The sequence below is a fragment of the Palaemon carinicauda genome, chromosome 37 (assembly GCF_036898095.1).
Source record: "Palaemon carinicauda isolate YSFRI2023 chromosome 37, ASM3689809v2, whole genome shotgun sequence".
Classification (NCBI taxonomy): Eukaryota; Metazoa; Arthropoda; class Malacostraca; order Decapoda; family Palaemonidae; genus Palaemon; species Palaemon carinicauda.
Window position 1 is genome coordinate 24,744,329 of NC_090761.1, and position 17,500 is coordinate 24,761,828.

At 37.8% G+C, this 17,500-nt stretch overlaps 1 protein-coding gene across 8 annotated transcripts in view; it reads left to right on the forward strand.

The window, feature by feature from the left end:
• The window catches only part of LOC137629511 (uncharacterized), a 172,772-nt gene that overhangs the window by 126,459 nt on the left and 28,813 nt on the right, over positions 1-17,500 (forward strand). For 7 of the 8 annotated variants that reach the window (XM_068360867.1, XM_068360875.1, XM_068360871.1 and 4 more), the window contains exons 29-35: positions 6,100-8,496; positions 8,787-8,900; positions 9,854-10,009; positions 10,228-10,263; positions 12,397-12,552; positions 13,859-13,909; positions 16,672-16,821. In XM_068360867.1, the coding sequence (XP_068216968.1) occupies positions 6,100-8,496; positions 8,787-8,900; positions 9,854-10,009; positions 10,228-10,263; positions 12,397-12,552; positions 13,859-13,909; positions 16,672-16,821 (3,060 nt within the window). The remainder of the gene's footprint in view (positions 1-6,099; positions 8,497-8,786; positions 8,901-9,853; positions 10,010-10,227; positions 10,264-12,396; positions 12,553-13,858; positions 13,910-16,671; positions 16,822-17,500) is intronic. The other variant, XM_068360874.1, reaches the window with a different exon arrangement.

The following is a 17,500-nucleotide window of genomic DNA, read 5'->3' on the forward strand; positions in this document are numbered from 1 at the left end:
CCGCCTAACAAAAGCGTAACACAGACTCCGAGAGTCTTTTTTTTGTAGGCAAAGTGTTGCGGTCACAGACGTTACCCTCGTCTCTTACCACAACCATTTCCGTTGATCCTTAATGGGTTGTATGGCAAGACATGCAGTATATGCTTGCCTCCCTTATGGAAGACTATTCTGCCGATTAGTCCGTTGAGTCTAGCCGTTTATCTCATCGATATCCTGGCTTTCAGCCAACCTAACGTTCCTTTGTGCTTACTGTTGACGTTGGCGTAGCTTAGTCACGTCAGTCAGGTTGTTTAGAACCACACTCGATGCGGTCTCGTGTGGTTTTTCAGCCGCATTTGGACGTTAGGCCACTTGCTGATGCTCCTGTTGACGTTCAAGACGTTCACCAACAATCGGAGTTGACTTGTTTTGACGCTGTGCGTCAACCTCCGCATTCTAGAGTTGTTTTGACTGCTCAGTCTAGGCAGTCAAAGTAGTCTCGAGTGGACGCTGTGCGTCCTCACGCACCTGTTGTGGTTGACAGTTCAGTTGTTGACAGTTCACAGACTGTCAAGCAGTTACATGACGTTGCGTTCTGGTCCGCTACTAATGCACCAGTGAGTGTGGACTCTGCTTGTAAAGCATTGCCACCACGGTAGGTCTCTCCCTTGCTTGAGACTCAGCTTTTATCGGGCAAGGTTCCTGTAGATGAGGAAGTTGCTGTTCCCCCTCCTACTGATATTCCCTTGAGGACTCTGTCAGATGGAGAGGAGCCTAAAGCGGCTTAGCCTCCTATGGACTTTAATTAAATCATGATGATTTTTTAAGGATCTTTGTCCGGATCTTTTTGTAACTGCTGCTCCTCGTTCGCCTAAACGTCAGAGCTTACACTAGGCCTAGCTACTTCGAAGCCGTTGTTTTTAAGCTAGTGCTCTCTCGCTCTCCTAGAGAGCTTTACGTTGGCTAGGCGACTGGTTTTTCACCAGGAGGAGTTTGGGGGATACAGCCTTTGCTTTCCCTTCTTTTAAACTGGTTTATAGAGCGAGAGTCTGATATGACACGAGAGAAGTTCTCAGCTTGGGAGATCATGCCTCTGCCCAGATAGACTTCTCAATTCTCGTAGACTCTCCCTGGCGCCTGGCCAGGAGACGCTCCAAGTTGTTTACAGGTCAACTTCACAGCTGTTTTCGAGCCTTTGAAGTTTTGCTGTACAATTATGTCACGCATAACAAGGCTTTCAGGGATGGTAAACGGTACCGCCTCAGTCGCTAACCCCGTCTGTTGCCACACCTGCTCCCGTAGACCCTAAATGGGCTTTTCTGCAAGACATGCAGTCCAAGCTTGCGTCCTTGATAGAGGACTTTAATGCGGAGAAGGTTGCTACCGAACCTTCTGGCCAACAACCTTCCAACCGGTCGGTTGTGCGCCCTGTTGACGCTGAGGTAACCTACTCGCGTCTGCCAGTTGAGGTGGTTCCTCCACCGATGCGACCCAGTGTGGGTTGCCAGCCGCACGTTGACGTTAAGCGACGCTCGGAGGTGGTTGTTGACGTTCAGGACGTTCAACAACCAGCAGAGGTGACTTGTTTTGACGCAGTGCGTCAACCTCAGCAACCCGGTAGGGTGTTGACTGCACAACCCAGACGGTCTAGACAGTCTCGGGTTGACGCTGTGCTTCCTCGCGCACCCATGGTTGTTGACAGTTCACAGACTGTGCAGCAGTTCCATGATATTGCGTCCGGCTCCGTCACGCATCCACCAGTGCGACCGGACTCAGCGAGCCAGACGTTGCCCACTCCGTTGCCGTTTCCTCATCAGTTTTCGGATGAGGAACCCTCTGATGAGGACGTTGCTGAACAACAAGACGATCAGCCCCCAGAATAGATCAAGCCCTGCTATCCATCCAGAAGATGCTGAAGAAGGAACGCTGCTCAGTCAGGCTGTGGATGAGTCTGGTAGGGACGCTGTCATCCGTGGAACAATTTGTGTCACTAGGAAGACTACACCTCCGTCCTCTTCAATACCATCTAGCTTTTCACTGGAAAAGGACAAGACGCTAGAAGCGGTCTCGATCCCGGTTTCCGAAAAGATAAAGTCTTGTCTGACTTGGTGGAAGGACAATATCAACCTAAGAGAGGGTCTTCCCCTGGCTGTTCAGACTCCCAACCACGTTCTCTTCTCGGACGCATCGGACGTGGGCTGGGGCGCGACACTAGACGTTCGGGAATGCTCAGGACTGTGGAACTCGAGTCAGAGGAGCATGCATATCAACTGCAAGGAGCTGTTGGCAGTACATCTGGCCTTGAAAAGCTTCAAGTCTCTCCTTCGAGGCAAAGTGATGGAAGTTAACTCGGACATCACCACGGCCTTGGCGTACATCTCCAAACAAGGAGGTACCCACTCACTGACGTTGTACGAGATCACAAGGGACCTGCTCATCTGGTCAAAAGGTCAAGACATCTCCCTAGTAACGAGGTTCATCCAAGGCGACTTGAACGTCATAGCAGATTGTCTCAGTCGGAAAGGGCAAGTAATTCCAACGGAATGGACCCTCCACAAGGATGTGTGCAAGAGACTTTGGGCCACTTGGGGTAAACCATCCATAGATCTCTTTGCAACCTCGCTGACCAAGAGGCTTCCAATCTATTGCTCTCCAGTCCCGGACCCAGCAGCAATACATATAGATGCTTTCCTCCTAGATTGGTCACATCTGGATCTCTACGCATTCCCACCGTTCAAGATTGTCAACAAGGTACTGCAGAAGTTCGCCTCTCACGAAGGGACAAGGTTGACGTTAGTTGCTTCCCTCTGGCCCGCGAGAGAATGGTTCACCGAGATACTTCGATGGTTAGTAGACGTTCCCAGTAGTCTTCCTCTAAGGGTAGACCTTCTACGTCAGCCACACGTAAAGAAGGTACTCCAAAGCCTCCACGCTCTTCGTCTGACTGCCTTCAGACTATCGAAAGACTCTCGAGAGCTAGAGGCTTTTCGAAGGAAGCAGCCAGTGCGATTGCTAGAGCAAGGAGAGCTTCTTCCATTAGAGTCTACCAATCGAAGTGGGAAGTCTTCCGAGACTGGTGCAAGTCAGTTTCTGTATCCTCGACCAGTACCTCTGTAGCTCAAATAGCTGTTTTTCTCTTATACCTGAGAAAAGGACGATCCCTTTCAGCTCCCACTATCAAGGGCTACAGAAGCATGTTGGCATCGGTCTTCCGGCATAGAGGCTTAGATCTTTCCAAACATAAAGATCTGCAAGACCTCCTTAAGTCTTTTGAGACCACCAAGGAGCGTCGTTTGGCTACCCCTGGATGGAATTTAGACGTGGTACTAAGATTCTTCATATCAGACAGGTTGGAGCCGTTACAATCAGCCTCCCTGAAAGATCTCACTCTTAAGACTCTTTTCCTGGTATGCTTAGCCTCGGCTAAAAGAGTCAGTGAGATTCATGCCTTCAGCAAGAACATAGGATTTTCGTCAGAAAAACCACTTGTTCGCTACAACTTGGTTTTCTAGCCAAAAATGAGCTGCCTTCTCGGCCTTGGCCTAAATCTTTTGATATCCCCAGCTTATCGGAGATCGTAGGCAATGAACTAGAAAGAGTCTTATGCCCTGTTGGAGCTCTTAAGTTCTTTTTAAAGCGTACTAAACCTTTACAAGGCCAATCTGAAGCTTTATGGTTTTCAGTTAAGAAACCATCCTTGCCTTTGTCAAAGAATGCTTGGTCAGACTTTATCAGATTGTTAATACGAGAAGCTCATTCACATCTGAGTGAGGAAGACCGAACTTTGCTTAAGGTGAAGACGCACGAAGTTAGAGCTGTAACAACTTCCGTGGCCTTTAAGCAAAATATATCTCTGCAAAGTATAATGGACGCAACCTATTGGAGAAGCAAGTCAGTGTTCGCGTCATTTTACTTGAAAGATGTCCAGTCTCTTTACAAGAACTGCTACACTCTGGGACCATTCGTAGCAGCGAGTGCAGTAGTGGGTGAGGGCTCAACCACTACAATTCCCTAATTCCATACCCTTTTAATCTTTCTCTTGAAATGTTTTTATTGTTGTTTTTTGGGTTGTCCGGAAGGCTAAGAAGCCTTTCGCATCCTGGTTGATTTGGCGGGTGGTCAAAGTCATTTCTTGAGAGCGCCTAGAGTAGGGGTTTTGATGAGGTCCTGTTGTATGGGTTGCAACCCTTGATACTTCAGATCCTAGGGGTCGATCAGCATCCTAAGAGGATCACGAGGCTCCTTAAGGAAGACGTACTTAAAAGGCAGAGAAATTGTTCAAGTCGACTTCCTTACCAGGTACCTATTTATTTTTTTTTTTGTTATTTTGATAACTTCTAAAATGAAATAAACCTCTTAGCTCATAAAAGTGTAAACATATATTGCTGGTCTCTACCCACCCCCCTGGGTGTGAATCAGCTATATAATCACCGGCTAAGTTAAATATTGAAAAATGTTATTTTGATAATAAAATAAATTTTTGAATATACTTACCCGGTGATTATAAATTAAAGGACCCTCCCTTCCTCCCCAATAGAGACGCAGTGGGACGAGGAGAAAATTGAGTCTTTGTTTACATTGAGTACTGGGTATCTGTACGACAGATGGCGCTGTTGGGCACACCCGCAACCTGTGTAGCGATCGCTGGCGAGTTTTTACCGTAGAGTTGTCTGTCGGGCAACAGAGTTGCAGCTATATAATCACCGGGTAAGTATATTCAAAAATTTATTTTATTATCAAAATAACATTTTACGGAAATATTTGCTAAAGATTATAGTCCCATCCAAAGAAAATGAGTTACATCAGAATTAGGACATATGCTGTGCTTAATCTAAAATGTGTACAGAAAACAGGTAGCAACACCACATGCGTAGGACTGGTCAAGCAAAAGTTCAGAGCATTCACTAATAATTGCATTTGTCTTGTATCATATACCATTTGAAAGGGGATTGTTTATTGGTATATGAATAAGTATAAACTTGAGAAAATTTATACTTAAAAATTATCGTAATTTTAGTTACATAATGATAGAAATGTATATTCCGTCTTTGCTATACAATTAGTCAATTTTTTCTGACGAACCCTATATATTATATTAATGAACTATGTAGGAAATTTATTCCACTCTCCATCAGAATCTTCATTTTTTCCTTGCGTCATTCATTACTTATTTATTATGCAACATGGTACAGAAGGTATGTTTCCTGTGAGACCCAACTAGACCTTCTTTTACATGAGAAGTTTACGAGTACATAGATATTTTTTCTCCATGTGTTTGTGCATTTGCAAATAGTTGCAATTGCCATGTTTTATATACCATTTGAAAGGGCATTAATTTATCTCAATATGGTGCACAGGTATTAAAAATTTTGAATACTGTAATATTTTGATATGAAAAAAAAAAAAACGTTATCGTAATTTAATTGCATATAGATAAAATTTTAGTCTGTCTTTGCAATACAATTGTTCAATTTCTTTCTAATAATATATAAAGCTTTTATTTATGTTTTATTTAGAAAATCTATTCAGTTTTTTAATACAATTTTTAGTTTCTTTCTGTCTTCATTCCTTATTATTTACACTACAAAACATTAACATAAGTACTGTAGGTTCATACAAGACATCATTACTCACTGTAAAAAAAAAATAGCCTTTTATGATTTATGTCTGTTCTTTCACAATATCATTTATATCAAAATTATTGCAACAGCGTGACAGATCCCCTATTTATGCACTATTTCCATATGAAATAAAGTTGTTTAACATAATTATTTTATTTCTTATGAATATTCATAAAAATTGTCTTACATTTTTAGCATAGGTCTCATGTTTTCTATACTTTTTAAAGTAATTTCATACATTGTGAAGACATTCTGTTTATAGCATGTGAAAAGTTCAATTATTCTTGGACATAACACAATAAACCAGAAGTTCATATCTTTTATACTAAAAGTTCTCTGTGCATGTGTAAATTTGGCCCTTGTACAAAAGTCATCAGACTGACACCAATTTTGTCACAACAGCGATACCAAGAGGATTAATTATGTTTGTCAATTATATATTTGTAATTTACTTTACCAATTTACCTTCTTTAATTTTTAAAGTTTCTTATCTTTGCAGGTATTGGTGTTAGCCAAAAACCAAACAACAAGAACATCACAACTATTATCATAAATATTACACGAGAGGAATCTCAGTATGGTCCTGCATTCTCCCTAATGAACCCAACTGTATTTAAATTGATGATATATATTAATACAACAGCAAATATGAGCACAGCAGTTCCATTGTATGATTACTCCAACGATACTTTGGACAAAGTGATGTTGAATGAACTGGTCTTGAGCATATCTAACAGATCAGGAATAGAACAAGGAATGGTTGAAGAACTTTTGAGCTTTATATTTATGCCGATAGGATCAAACTTCCAGATTGAAATTGCAGATCATCCAGAATTGGATCCTCATTTGCATGATTTATTATCCAATCTTACAAAAGAGTTAGGAGTAGACCACGACACTCGCGACACTCATATAACAATAGATATTATTTTAGATAATAAAGTTATGTATATTTTGGCAACAGAATTGGGTATTGACCCAAATTTTGTTATGAGGGCTCTGAACATTGATGCAGGTCCAGCAACTAACCACACCCAAGTTACAGATAGTTCAACAACAACAGCAATCACCAGTAGTCCAGCAACTAGCCATGCCCAAGTTACAGATAGTTCAACAACAACAGCATTCACCAGTAGTCCAGCAACTAGCCATGCCCAAGTTACAGATAGTTCAACAACAACAGCATTCACCAGTAGTCCAGCAACTAGCCATGCCCAAGTTACAGATAGTTCAACAACAACAGCATTCACCAATAGTCCAGCAACTAGCCATGCCCAAGTTACAGATAGTTCAACAACAACAACATTCACCAGTAGTCCAGCAACTAGCCACACCCAAGTTACAGATAGTTCAACAACAACAGCAATCACCAGTAGTCCAGCAACTAGCCATGCCCAAGTTACAGATAGTTCAACAACAACAGCATTCACCAGTAGTCCAGCAACTAGCCATGCCCAAGTTACAGATAGTTCAACAACAACAACATTCACCAGTAGTCCAGCAACTAGCCACACCCAAGTTACAGATAGTTCAACAACAACAGCAATCACCAGTAGTCCAGCAACTAGCCATGCCCAAGTTACAGATAGTTCAACAACAACAGCATTCACCAGTAGTCCAGCAACTAGCCATGCCCAAGTTACAGATAGTTCAACAACAACAGCATTCACCAGTAGTCCAGCAACTAGCCGCACCCAAGTTACAGATAGTTCAACAACAACAGCAATCACCAGTAGTCCAGCAACTAGCTACACCCAAGTTACAGATAGTTCAACAGCAACAGCATTCACCAGTAGTCCAGCAACTAGCTACACCCAAGTTACAGATAGTTCGACAACAACAGCAATCACCAGTAGTCCAGCAACTAGCTACACCCAAGTTACAGATAGTTCAACAGCAACAGCATTCACCAGTAGTCCAGCAACTAGCAACATCAAAGTTACAGATAGTTCAACCACAACAGCATTCACCAGTAGTCCAGCAACTAGAAACATCAAAGTTACAGATAGTTCAACCACAACAGCATTCACCAGTAGTCCAGCAACTAGCCACTCCCAAGTTACAGATAGTTCAACCACAACAGCATTCACCTCTGATCCAGAAGTGTCCAAAGCAGCATCAAATCCAGAAACAGCCTCAATCTTAACAGAAAGTCCAATGCCAAATTCCTCATTTCAAACCCTGATGACCAAAGAGCCTGAAACAGCACAGTCATCAATATCTATAATTTCAACAACCCCACTGACTGTAACAACCAAAACTTTACTTCATACTCCATCTACCTTTGAAGTTGATGGAGTTACAATACAGAAATCAACCCCCTTTGATTCAAAGTCCACTACAGCCTTTGCATTTACGACTCATACAGCCTCAAAGTCTGCAACAGTCCAAAGCTCAACACCTTATATTTCAACAACTCTAAAAGAAGATAAAAACCAGACCTTGTCTCAGACTTCAAGAACTTCAAAGGAATTAACAACTGAGGGAACAATTTCAGCTATGTCAGAGCTGGTAACAGTTCAAATTTTAACAACGCAAATGACACCAGACTCAAAGCAAGAAACAGGGCAAACGTTAACATCTCAAGAGCCCACAAGCTTCAGTGCCATTACAACCCAAGCAATTCCATTAACCTCAAAGCCAGTAGCAATGCAAAACTTAACATCACAAATTTCAACACTATTAGAATCAGTGGCAGCCCGTGCCTCAACATCTCAACTTCCAGCAACATCAATGTCTGCAATGGTCCAAAACGTAACATCTCCATTTCCAATAACCTCAGAACCAGTGACATCTTCGGATCACGGGTCTGGTGGATTGGGTCCATCCCTAGAAGGTGAAGTTATAGATTGGGAAGAAGCGGGGATGTTGCCTCCGGATATGGATGAACTTCCAGGTAGTTTATTATGGTTATTCCCTCTGACTCTTCTGAGATATCTAGTCAATATCATTGCAGTTTCAAGTTGTTGAGTATAATTCTACTTTTCACTGTCGAGATTCTAGGATTCAAGAATTATATATTGAAACTTTTTGAGAACTTATGATTCTTCAGAGAATGTTATTTATAGCAGTCTGAGATACAATAAATTCTGAATTTGGTTATTAATGAAAGATAATTATAACGTTTATTTTACATGGAAATTTTTGCAACATGTCTCAATGAAATTTATATTATCTTCCATAAAGATTATGATGCAGAGCCAGATATAGAAATAACAATACCAGTAACAACAACCAGATCACCAGTTACGGGAACAACAAGAATAGTGATACCAGAAATATCGTCAGCAGAAAGGATTGGTAATTAGAGTACTTCATGTGTTTTAAGCTTTTTTAAACCCAATAAATTTTACTTACTTTGTTATTCATTTGTTTTCCTAAATTGTAGTCTAATCACTTAAATGATACACAAAGCCTTTGTGAATTTGCTCTTGAGGTAACTTTTTTTTTTATATCTTTCCATTTCAAGTAATTATAAAAATACATGTGCACAGTTTCCCCATTTGGGATTACATTGGTATATGTAGACTATCATTTGATTCTGAAAATTTTTCCTGAAAGTTTCTCCTTGTTCAAAATCTTTGAGTCAACCTAAAACTTGAAGTTATCAACACACAAATAAGGTACAGATCTGCATTTATCACATCATTCGCAGTCAATTCTTAAGCATAATCAGAAATTTCACTATCAAGCTGAGTAACCACAGCCAACATGACTTTGTGGGGCTTTAGTTTTTTACAGTATGAATACCGTTATTCTTTAAAATATTGTGATACAAATGAATAATTCAACCTTTTTCCCAGTAAAAGATCCTCATTGAATTTTCATTACTAAAGTGTTTCTTGGATTCATGGTGGGTCTGAATTTGATTTTTTTTTGTAGATCTGTGTTGATTACTTCAAATCCCCTTTCCCTCATTCATTTACTTTATTCATCAAATAGTATTTAAGGCAAGAAGTCTGCCGTAGGTGTCATCATATCTTGGAGAATACAGAACTTGGCTTTGAAGACTTCAGGAAGTACACAATCAACTATTACCAGAGAAAAGTTGAAGTTATTTAGATTCCATAATATTTTAATGCTCTTTGAAGGCTTACGGTGGATTCATCTTCGTAACTAATTCGTTGGAAACATTTTCAAGGGACTTCAAATGTCAACATGGTCTGTTTGAGTTTGTTATCAAATGCTTTGTTATCTCATTCCCCTTTATATATATAAAAAAAGGAGTATTAAAAAATTATATCTACCAGTAGAGGGACAGACAACCATAGAGGGACTGCTGTGTGCATTCCCCTTCAAGTACCATGGTCAAATATATGACAAATGCACTTCTGCTGATGCTGCCGCACCCTGGTGTCCAATTCGGGTGAATAGTCGATTACGCCCTATTGTGACTGGATATTGCAGTGGTTGGTTATATTTATTTATGTTTTGTGAAAATTTAATTGTTTGTTAATACTTTTAATGTTTTCTTTTTGAAAAATTAACTCATTGATGAATTATAGATTGTTGAATTTCCAAATTTTCTCTCTACTGTTAAAATGTTGATAAAATTTTGAATGAACAAAGAACTGTATAGGGAACCAAAATTTATATCCTTAATAATCGAATGTGTATTATTTTCAAGGATATGGAGATATGCCCAGTGAGCCATCACCTAAGTGTAAGTACCTTTTGAAAGTACTGTTTATATGTTTGATTTCCACATGTTTCTCTCTTCTATGCGAAGGATTACTTTCCAGAAAACAGTATCTTTTCACTTCTAAACAATAAAGCTTAGATTGAATTCTTATTCATTGACAGTATTACAGTTAATATACCCCTGGTTCTCTAAACAGTGTAAAGAGTAGCTTTCTTATAAATCTGATTAGGTTGGACTATATATCTGCATTTGGCCTCTATAAACTAATGCAGGGTACCTGAGGCCATTTAGCACTCGAGTGTATCTTGGGTAAAACCCAAGAATTACACGGAGGTAAAAGTAAAAAGACCAGTGTTAATGCATGGATCAGAAACTTGAGCTTTATGATGAAAAGAGGAAGCAAAACTTTAAGAAACAGAGATGAAAATGCTGAGGTGGATAATGGGAGTGTCACTGCTTGAAAGATTGGAAACTGGCGAAATAAGAAGAATGGAAGGTATAGTAGAGATTACAGAGGTGGTAAGAACATCACAACCAAGATGGTTTGGTCATGTGTTGGGGCTGGATGGTGGGGATTGAGTGAGGAGGGCTTGTGAGGCACCTGTTAGGGGGAGAAGATCAAGAGGGAGGTAGAGAATTAGGTGGTGAGGGATGATATGGAGAGAAGAGGTTTGGTGGATGAGGATGCCTTTGATCGAAGGCACTGGAGAGGGCACATCGAGCAACTGACCCTTTAATGTATGGGTAGCGGTAGAAAAGAAGAAATAAAAGTAAGATAGATAGAAGAAAGATAGCAAGATAGAAGAAAGGAGGAAGGAATGGAGATAAACTAGAAGAATATGAATTAAGTGCAGCATTGGGCCGAAGGAATGCTGCAAAGGCCTTTAATGAAGTATTGTGAGTGAAGTTTGGAATTAAAGGGAAAATCTATATTTGGAAAAAGACTAACAGAATTCATAGAGAAGCCATGTGAAAGTGAATAGGCTCATTGTTGTATTAAGCTGTAAGCTAAAGATTCTTTAATGAATGTAGCCATGTGAGATGTGAGAAGCACCTCACAAAGATGATGCTGAAGGTCACCCACTTATAGATGGCTACCAGCATTTGTTCAGAACTAAAAAAAGAGCATAGGATTAACAACCTTACTGATTTATTCTTCCATGATTCCCTTCATGAGTAAAATTGTCCGTTGTAAATCTGCTGAAACTGTCCCCAAACACTTCAGTTTATGCTGAAATCTTATTTCTATCCCTAAGAATTTACAGTTAGTGCGATAAATTTAGGAGGACACTTGCAGCTGAACAATTAGACTAGGTTATCTGCCAAGGTTATTGTGATGCAGAAACATGAAGGAGAAAGAGAAGAAGAAGAAGAAAGAGAAGATTAATTGATTGTTGGTTATCTGCCAGGATCATTGGCACAGGAGGAAGAGGAAAAAGAAGAAGAACCATTCTTTGACAATTATCTAATCCTTGTGACTAGGAAAAGGTTCTTAGACTATTTCAAAAGAAGAGGTGGATGATGCAGGATTGGGTTGCGATATATATATATATATATATATATATATATATATATATATATATATATATATATATATATATATATATATATATATATATATATATATATAAAGCTATGCATAGGTTTACCATCCTAAATGCTTACACAGGCATTTGCCAAAGGTTAAACTTATATCAAGGAAAGGCTTAATGATTTTGGATATGGACAACTTTCTTAATTTTTAAAACCATTTATTTATTTACTCATGTATTCATTATACGGTGAAAACCTTCTCCTACTTGTTGGCTGAAGTGAATTTGTCTTATTAAATGATTCATCCAGCTATCCCGTCAAAAGAGAAGATAATATTAGACAGTGTTAAGAGAGACAACATCTTAGTTATATAGAAAAAAAGGATGACCATGCATTTAAACTATATAGATTTTCAAGATATGATCTATTTGTCACACTATTTTTCTTCTCTGATTTCTTCCTTTACAGTTATTTAAGAGAGACAACAGTTTGTATAAACTTCGTTTATTGCTCATAAGCTATCTTTGTTATATAGAAAGAATTAGGACCATGCATTTTAAATTATATAGATTTTCAAGATAGGATCTATTCATCACTTCTCTGGTTTCTTCTGTTTTGCAGTTCTGCCCATGACACTGGATAACCAAATGTGTCAATTCCCATTCATGTGGAAGGATGTGACCTACTACTGGTGCACAAGCGCTGGCAGTCCCTCCCCTTGGTGTGCGACTCAACTTGACGAACTGAATCAGCCACTGGCCAGTGGATATTGTTTTGGTAAGTCTTCACTATAGCTATTAGAGAAAAATGATAAATACTTGTAATTACTTATTTCCTAATACATTCCAGATACAAAATATATTACAATATATTAATACATCACTCTGCCTTAATTTTGCTTTCACTGAAAGGGGTAAGTTTTTTCTTGGCGAAGCACACCTACTGAAAGTAATCTTTATATTCATATTTTTATTTGTAAATATTTAGTCTATATCTGTCTTTTCTTAACTTTACCATTTCTGCATGTTTATTGGAGTCTAAGGGATAATCAATTTCAACATAACAGCACTATCTATGTTGGGTTATCGAATGCTATGTCATTAGCAGTTATCATTATCCATTGGAAAACTGTATTGGGTTGATTTTCAGAATATCTTGACTTATCAGGAATAATTATTAAATACTGTCAATTGGGCCAAATGGTGGGTCAGGAAGTTGGGTAAAACTGGCTGGTAGGAACACGGTGGTCTCAGTAGGTAAATTCTGAGATACAGTTATCACTTATATTCTGGCTTCTTTTAGAGCCTCTGGTGGCATGATTGATAGCAACCTTGCCTTTCATTTGGAGAGACTAGGGTTCAATTGAAATATGAGGTTGATACTTATATGTGTAAATACACACACACACACACACACACACACACACACACATATATATATATATATATATATATATATATATATATTGTATATATATATATACAGTATATATATATATATATATAAATATATATATATATATATATATATATATATATATATATATATATTTATATAGTTAAAATGTAATGTATGCAGACAGTCAGATCTTGTCTACATGGTATGCTTAGCCTAAAGTTAAGGTAGGTTACATATCAAGTACAAAAATAAATTCTGACAAACATGTAAACCTGTCTGCTACAGCCTAATTTGCATATTGATCGAGATAAGTTTAAAAATCTCCATTTTTCAGCATATAGCTGAGATATAGCTAATTTGTTAATTGCTATATCACATAATGTACTCTATCAATTTCTTTAAAATATAGATGTCAAGTACTCAAATGGGAAGTTTATTTAAATCTCAACCATCTATTTTTCATTCAAATCTTGTGATAAGTAAAAACACCACCTTTTGGAGAGATGCTGAGCATTGTTCAATGCCGATTGTTACCCTGATGATAAGTTCCAACACCACCATCAGGGAGATGCTGAAAATAGTCTTCACGAAATCACCAAGTGCATCGGCAAATTATTTTCGGTACTAGTTTTGGTCCCAATAATTTCATATATGATAATCAACAAACTTGTTTACACTCTTTCAGATTCCTTGAATGGCCCAGTCCCATCGGAACCACCGCCAACTATATATCAGGGTAAGGAAGTCTTAAAAGTACTGTACATTGATTTATACTGTAGATTGATGAATGAAGAGAGAGAGAGAGAGAGAGAGAGAGAGAGAGAGAGAGAGAGAGAGAGAGAGAGAGAGAGAGAGAGAGAGAGAGAGAGAGATTTAATAATTTTGAATATTACAGTTACAGATAGGGAGAGGCACAGTTAAAATTGATGCCAGAATGAAAACCACTTTCTATAAATAGTAACTGAGAGGGTAAATAAGCCAATCTCGGAGTTCAAGCATTTTTGTATACTGTACTAAAGAAGATTGGTTTGTTCTGCTCTTATTATTTTTCTTCATGGAGTTTAAAATATTGTTATTTTTAATTAGAAAGGTTGGATTATTTCAATATTTTTACTGAAAGAACGATATAAGCTGTAAGATATAAGGTGTGATGATGCAATGTAATTCAGCTCTAGTGAAGCACACTATCTTGTCCTTTAAATTTAGTAAGGTTTACAACATTGTCATTCGTGTTCATGGAATCTATATTCACTCGCTGGTGCTCACTCAGTGAGGATGGTATAAGAAGAAAAGTTCTCCAGTCCCGAGAGGTTTTGGGTTTAGCTTGTAGTGAAATGCGGCAGCCAGCGCCCCTAGACTTCAGCTCCGAACTCCCTTCTGTCCAGTCGTCACTCAAGTGTTCTGGCTATATTCATCTTATCATCATTGTGTCAGTCTTCTGTGTTCCCATGCCGATACAGCATGTAATCATCTCCATCAAGATTGAAAAAACCTTGGCATCACTCATTCAGATTTATATACTGCCTCTTCATAAGGGGTGCCAACACAAAAGCTCTTGTTCCACACAAGAATGAGGCAATGTTATCCATCCATCAATCTATAGAATCTATACGCTTGAGTTATCATGGGGTAGTCAGATAAACGTGAAATCAAATTCTGATATACCTAATTAGTTGGTGTGTTTTCAAGGGAAGTTTCCAAAAACGCAATTTGGATAATGGTCTTTTGATATAGATGGGCGTAAGATTTTTCATATGTCAAGATTGGTTCTCCAGCATTGTATATTATTGATCTGAATTAAATGCAAGATTTCAGTCTGTTCTGACCAGTTTTATTACAGGTTTTATGACTAATTCTATCACTACATTTAATCAGATTAGATCATAATGGCTATCTACCTTTCATCACTGCTTTGATTTCAGGTCAATATGTTTAGGCAGTTATAAAGTAATTAAATTACTTAGGAAACATGCACACCTCCAAGGCAACAGTTCAAAAAGTCAGTTCCATATAACAATGTTTTTTTAATAGCAAATGCACTCCTTTTTGAAATGGCACAAGTAAAATTCTTTTTTGATAAGTGCTTCAACCAAGAGAGGATTCCATCACATACTCTTAATCTGAATAAAACAAGACAGCAGACTCAAACCAGTGAGCTGCCAAGAGAGAGATTCAGGACAAGTCTCTAGTTATGAAAGATATGCCACTAAAGCATGTGATTTGCCTGCTTTGAAATATTGAACCAAAAGTTAAAAAGGCCCATCTACCAAGCCAACACTCTAATCTGTGATCTCTGAATCAAATTAGAACTAGACAGTAGACTTAAACACGGTAATCATTTTTCCATTTTGAAACTTATTTTGACCAATTTGTGTCAGTTTTGTTGAACTAACTCCTATCAGCATAGTATCATATGTAAACACCAACCTTTCCAAATTTTATTCATTATTCAGTTTTGGATTCTGCCAAAGATCACATACTTCAACTGTCACTCAATCAGTAAAGATGCCAAACATCTTAGAAGACATAGTATATCATGGGCTCTCCTGCTTACATACCTTATTGCACATTTTTTTTTATTTGTCTCAACATTCTATTTGCATTATCCTGCATTATCAACACCATTTATATTTCTATCGTTGCCCATCGTTTTTCCCTTAACTTTTATTTATATAGATACATGCACATACACACACATTACACATACACACACACACATATATATATACACATTATATATATATATATATATATATATATATATATATATATATATATATATATATATATATATATATATATATATATATATATATATATATATATATATATATATATACATATATATATAGATTTATATATCACATATATACATACAGTACATGTATATACTTATTGACAGTCATGCTGAGTGGCATTGCCAAACATATAACTACTCGGTCTCTCCCCATCCCTCGTGGAGTAATCAAACCCTTGTGAGAAGGGGCACCCCAAGAGGTACACTCAGAAAATACAATCCCCACAAACTCCCATGTTGTAGTTAGGAAAGGGAAGGATTGGGAAGGGTTGAATGTTTGCTCATGTGTATTCATATTTATTTAGATATTTAGCCATCATTTTTGAAGAGTTGCATACACAAGTATATGTATACAGTATATATAATGTATACCATGTGGTTCTGAGTCCTCTCCCCCTTTATTCCGGATACATGTGAATGGATATCATTATGTGATGTGGTCATGAAAATTAGTTGCAGAGAACCAGAAGCCTGTACTGTTCTGTGTCCACCTTATCAATGGGGAGTATGTCTTGATGATGAAAAAATGTATTAAGATTGAACTCTATATATATTTCAAAATTATTTATATTGTTGGATTTATTGTTCATCATTAACATGCATACAAAATTACTTTTCTTCGATGTTTTATATTTCGCCTTCATTTCAGTGCCGTTTTATCTTTGCTCATTTACATTCAATCTTCTCTGCAACTTTTGCAGATGAAGATCTTGAGAAGAATAAGTGTGTGTTCCCCTTTGTATACAAAGGAAAGACTTACCACAACTGCACCCAGGAAGATTCTGTCATCTCTTGGTGCGCTTATGAAGTCGATTCTTCCAAACAACCAACCAAAGTGGGATGTTGTTCAGGTAAGAATGAAGAAAGAGAAACGGAAATAAATGAATAATGTTGTACAAGTATAAGATACAGTATGATATTTATTCAGTGTCATCATGTTCATGATATTTATTTTTAAAACTAGGATAAATCTGGAAAAGTCTATTTCGTCATAACTTATAAACTATGTCCTATCGATGTTTATTTCTATAAGGAAGTGTTAAGTGAAAGTTATGTTCTACAAATTTCTGTATTACTATTTTTTTAAATCTTTGAAAGATAAATTTTTTTCTGTGGGTATAGATCTATGGATTATGTGTCCTTCAGTTTAAAGTAAATGTGATACTTGCACGACACTTAGGCAATTGTTGTGTTCTCAGTGCCCCAATGTGTTGTGTCAGTTATTTTAAGTCTTCATGCAGAGTACGTATGTGAAGAGTAGTGATTGCTTAGAGAGAATTTTTAAATGTTAAAATTATTTCTCATGCACATGCACGAAGACTTTAATCACAGACACGAGGTATTACGCATCATTTCGGAAACGAAAATCGCGCAATTGTTAAGATGGCTGTATAATCACGTATGCACATAGATAAATTCTATAAAGAAAAAAAAAAGAGGACAGAATTAATTTTAAATGATTTGTATGTGTGTTTGCTTTTCAAGAATACTGTAGTGTGTATTTTGGTGATAGTAATTTTCTCAACTATT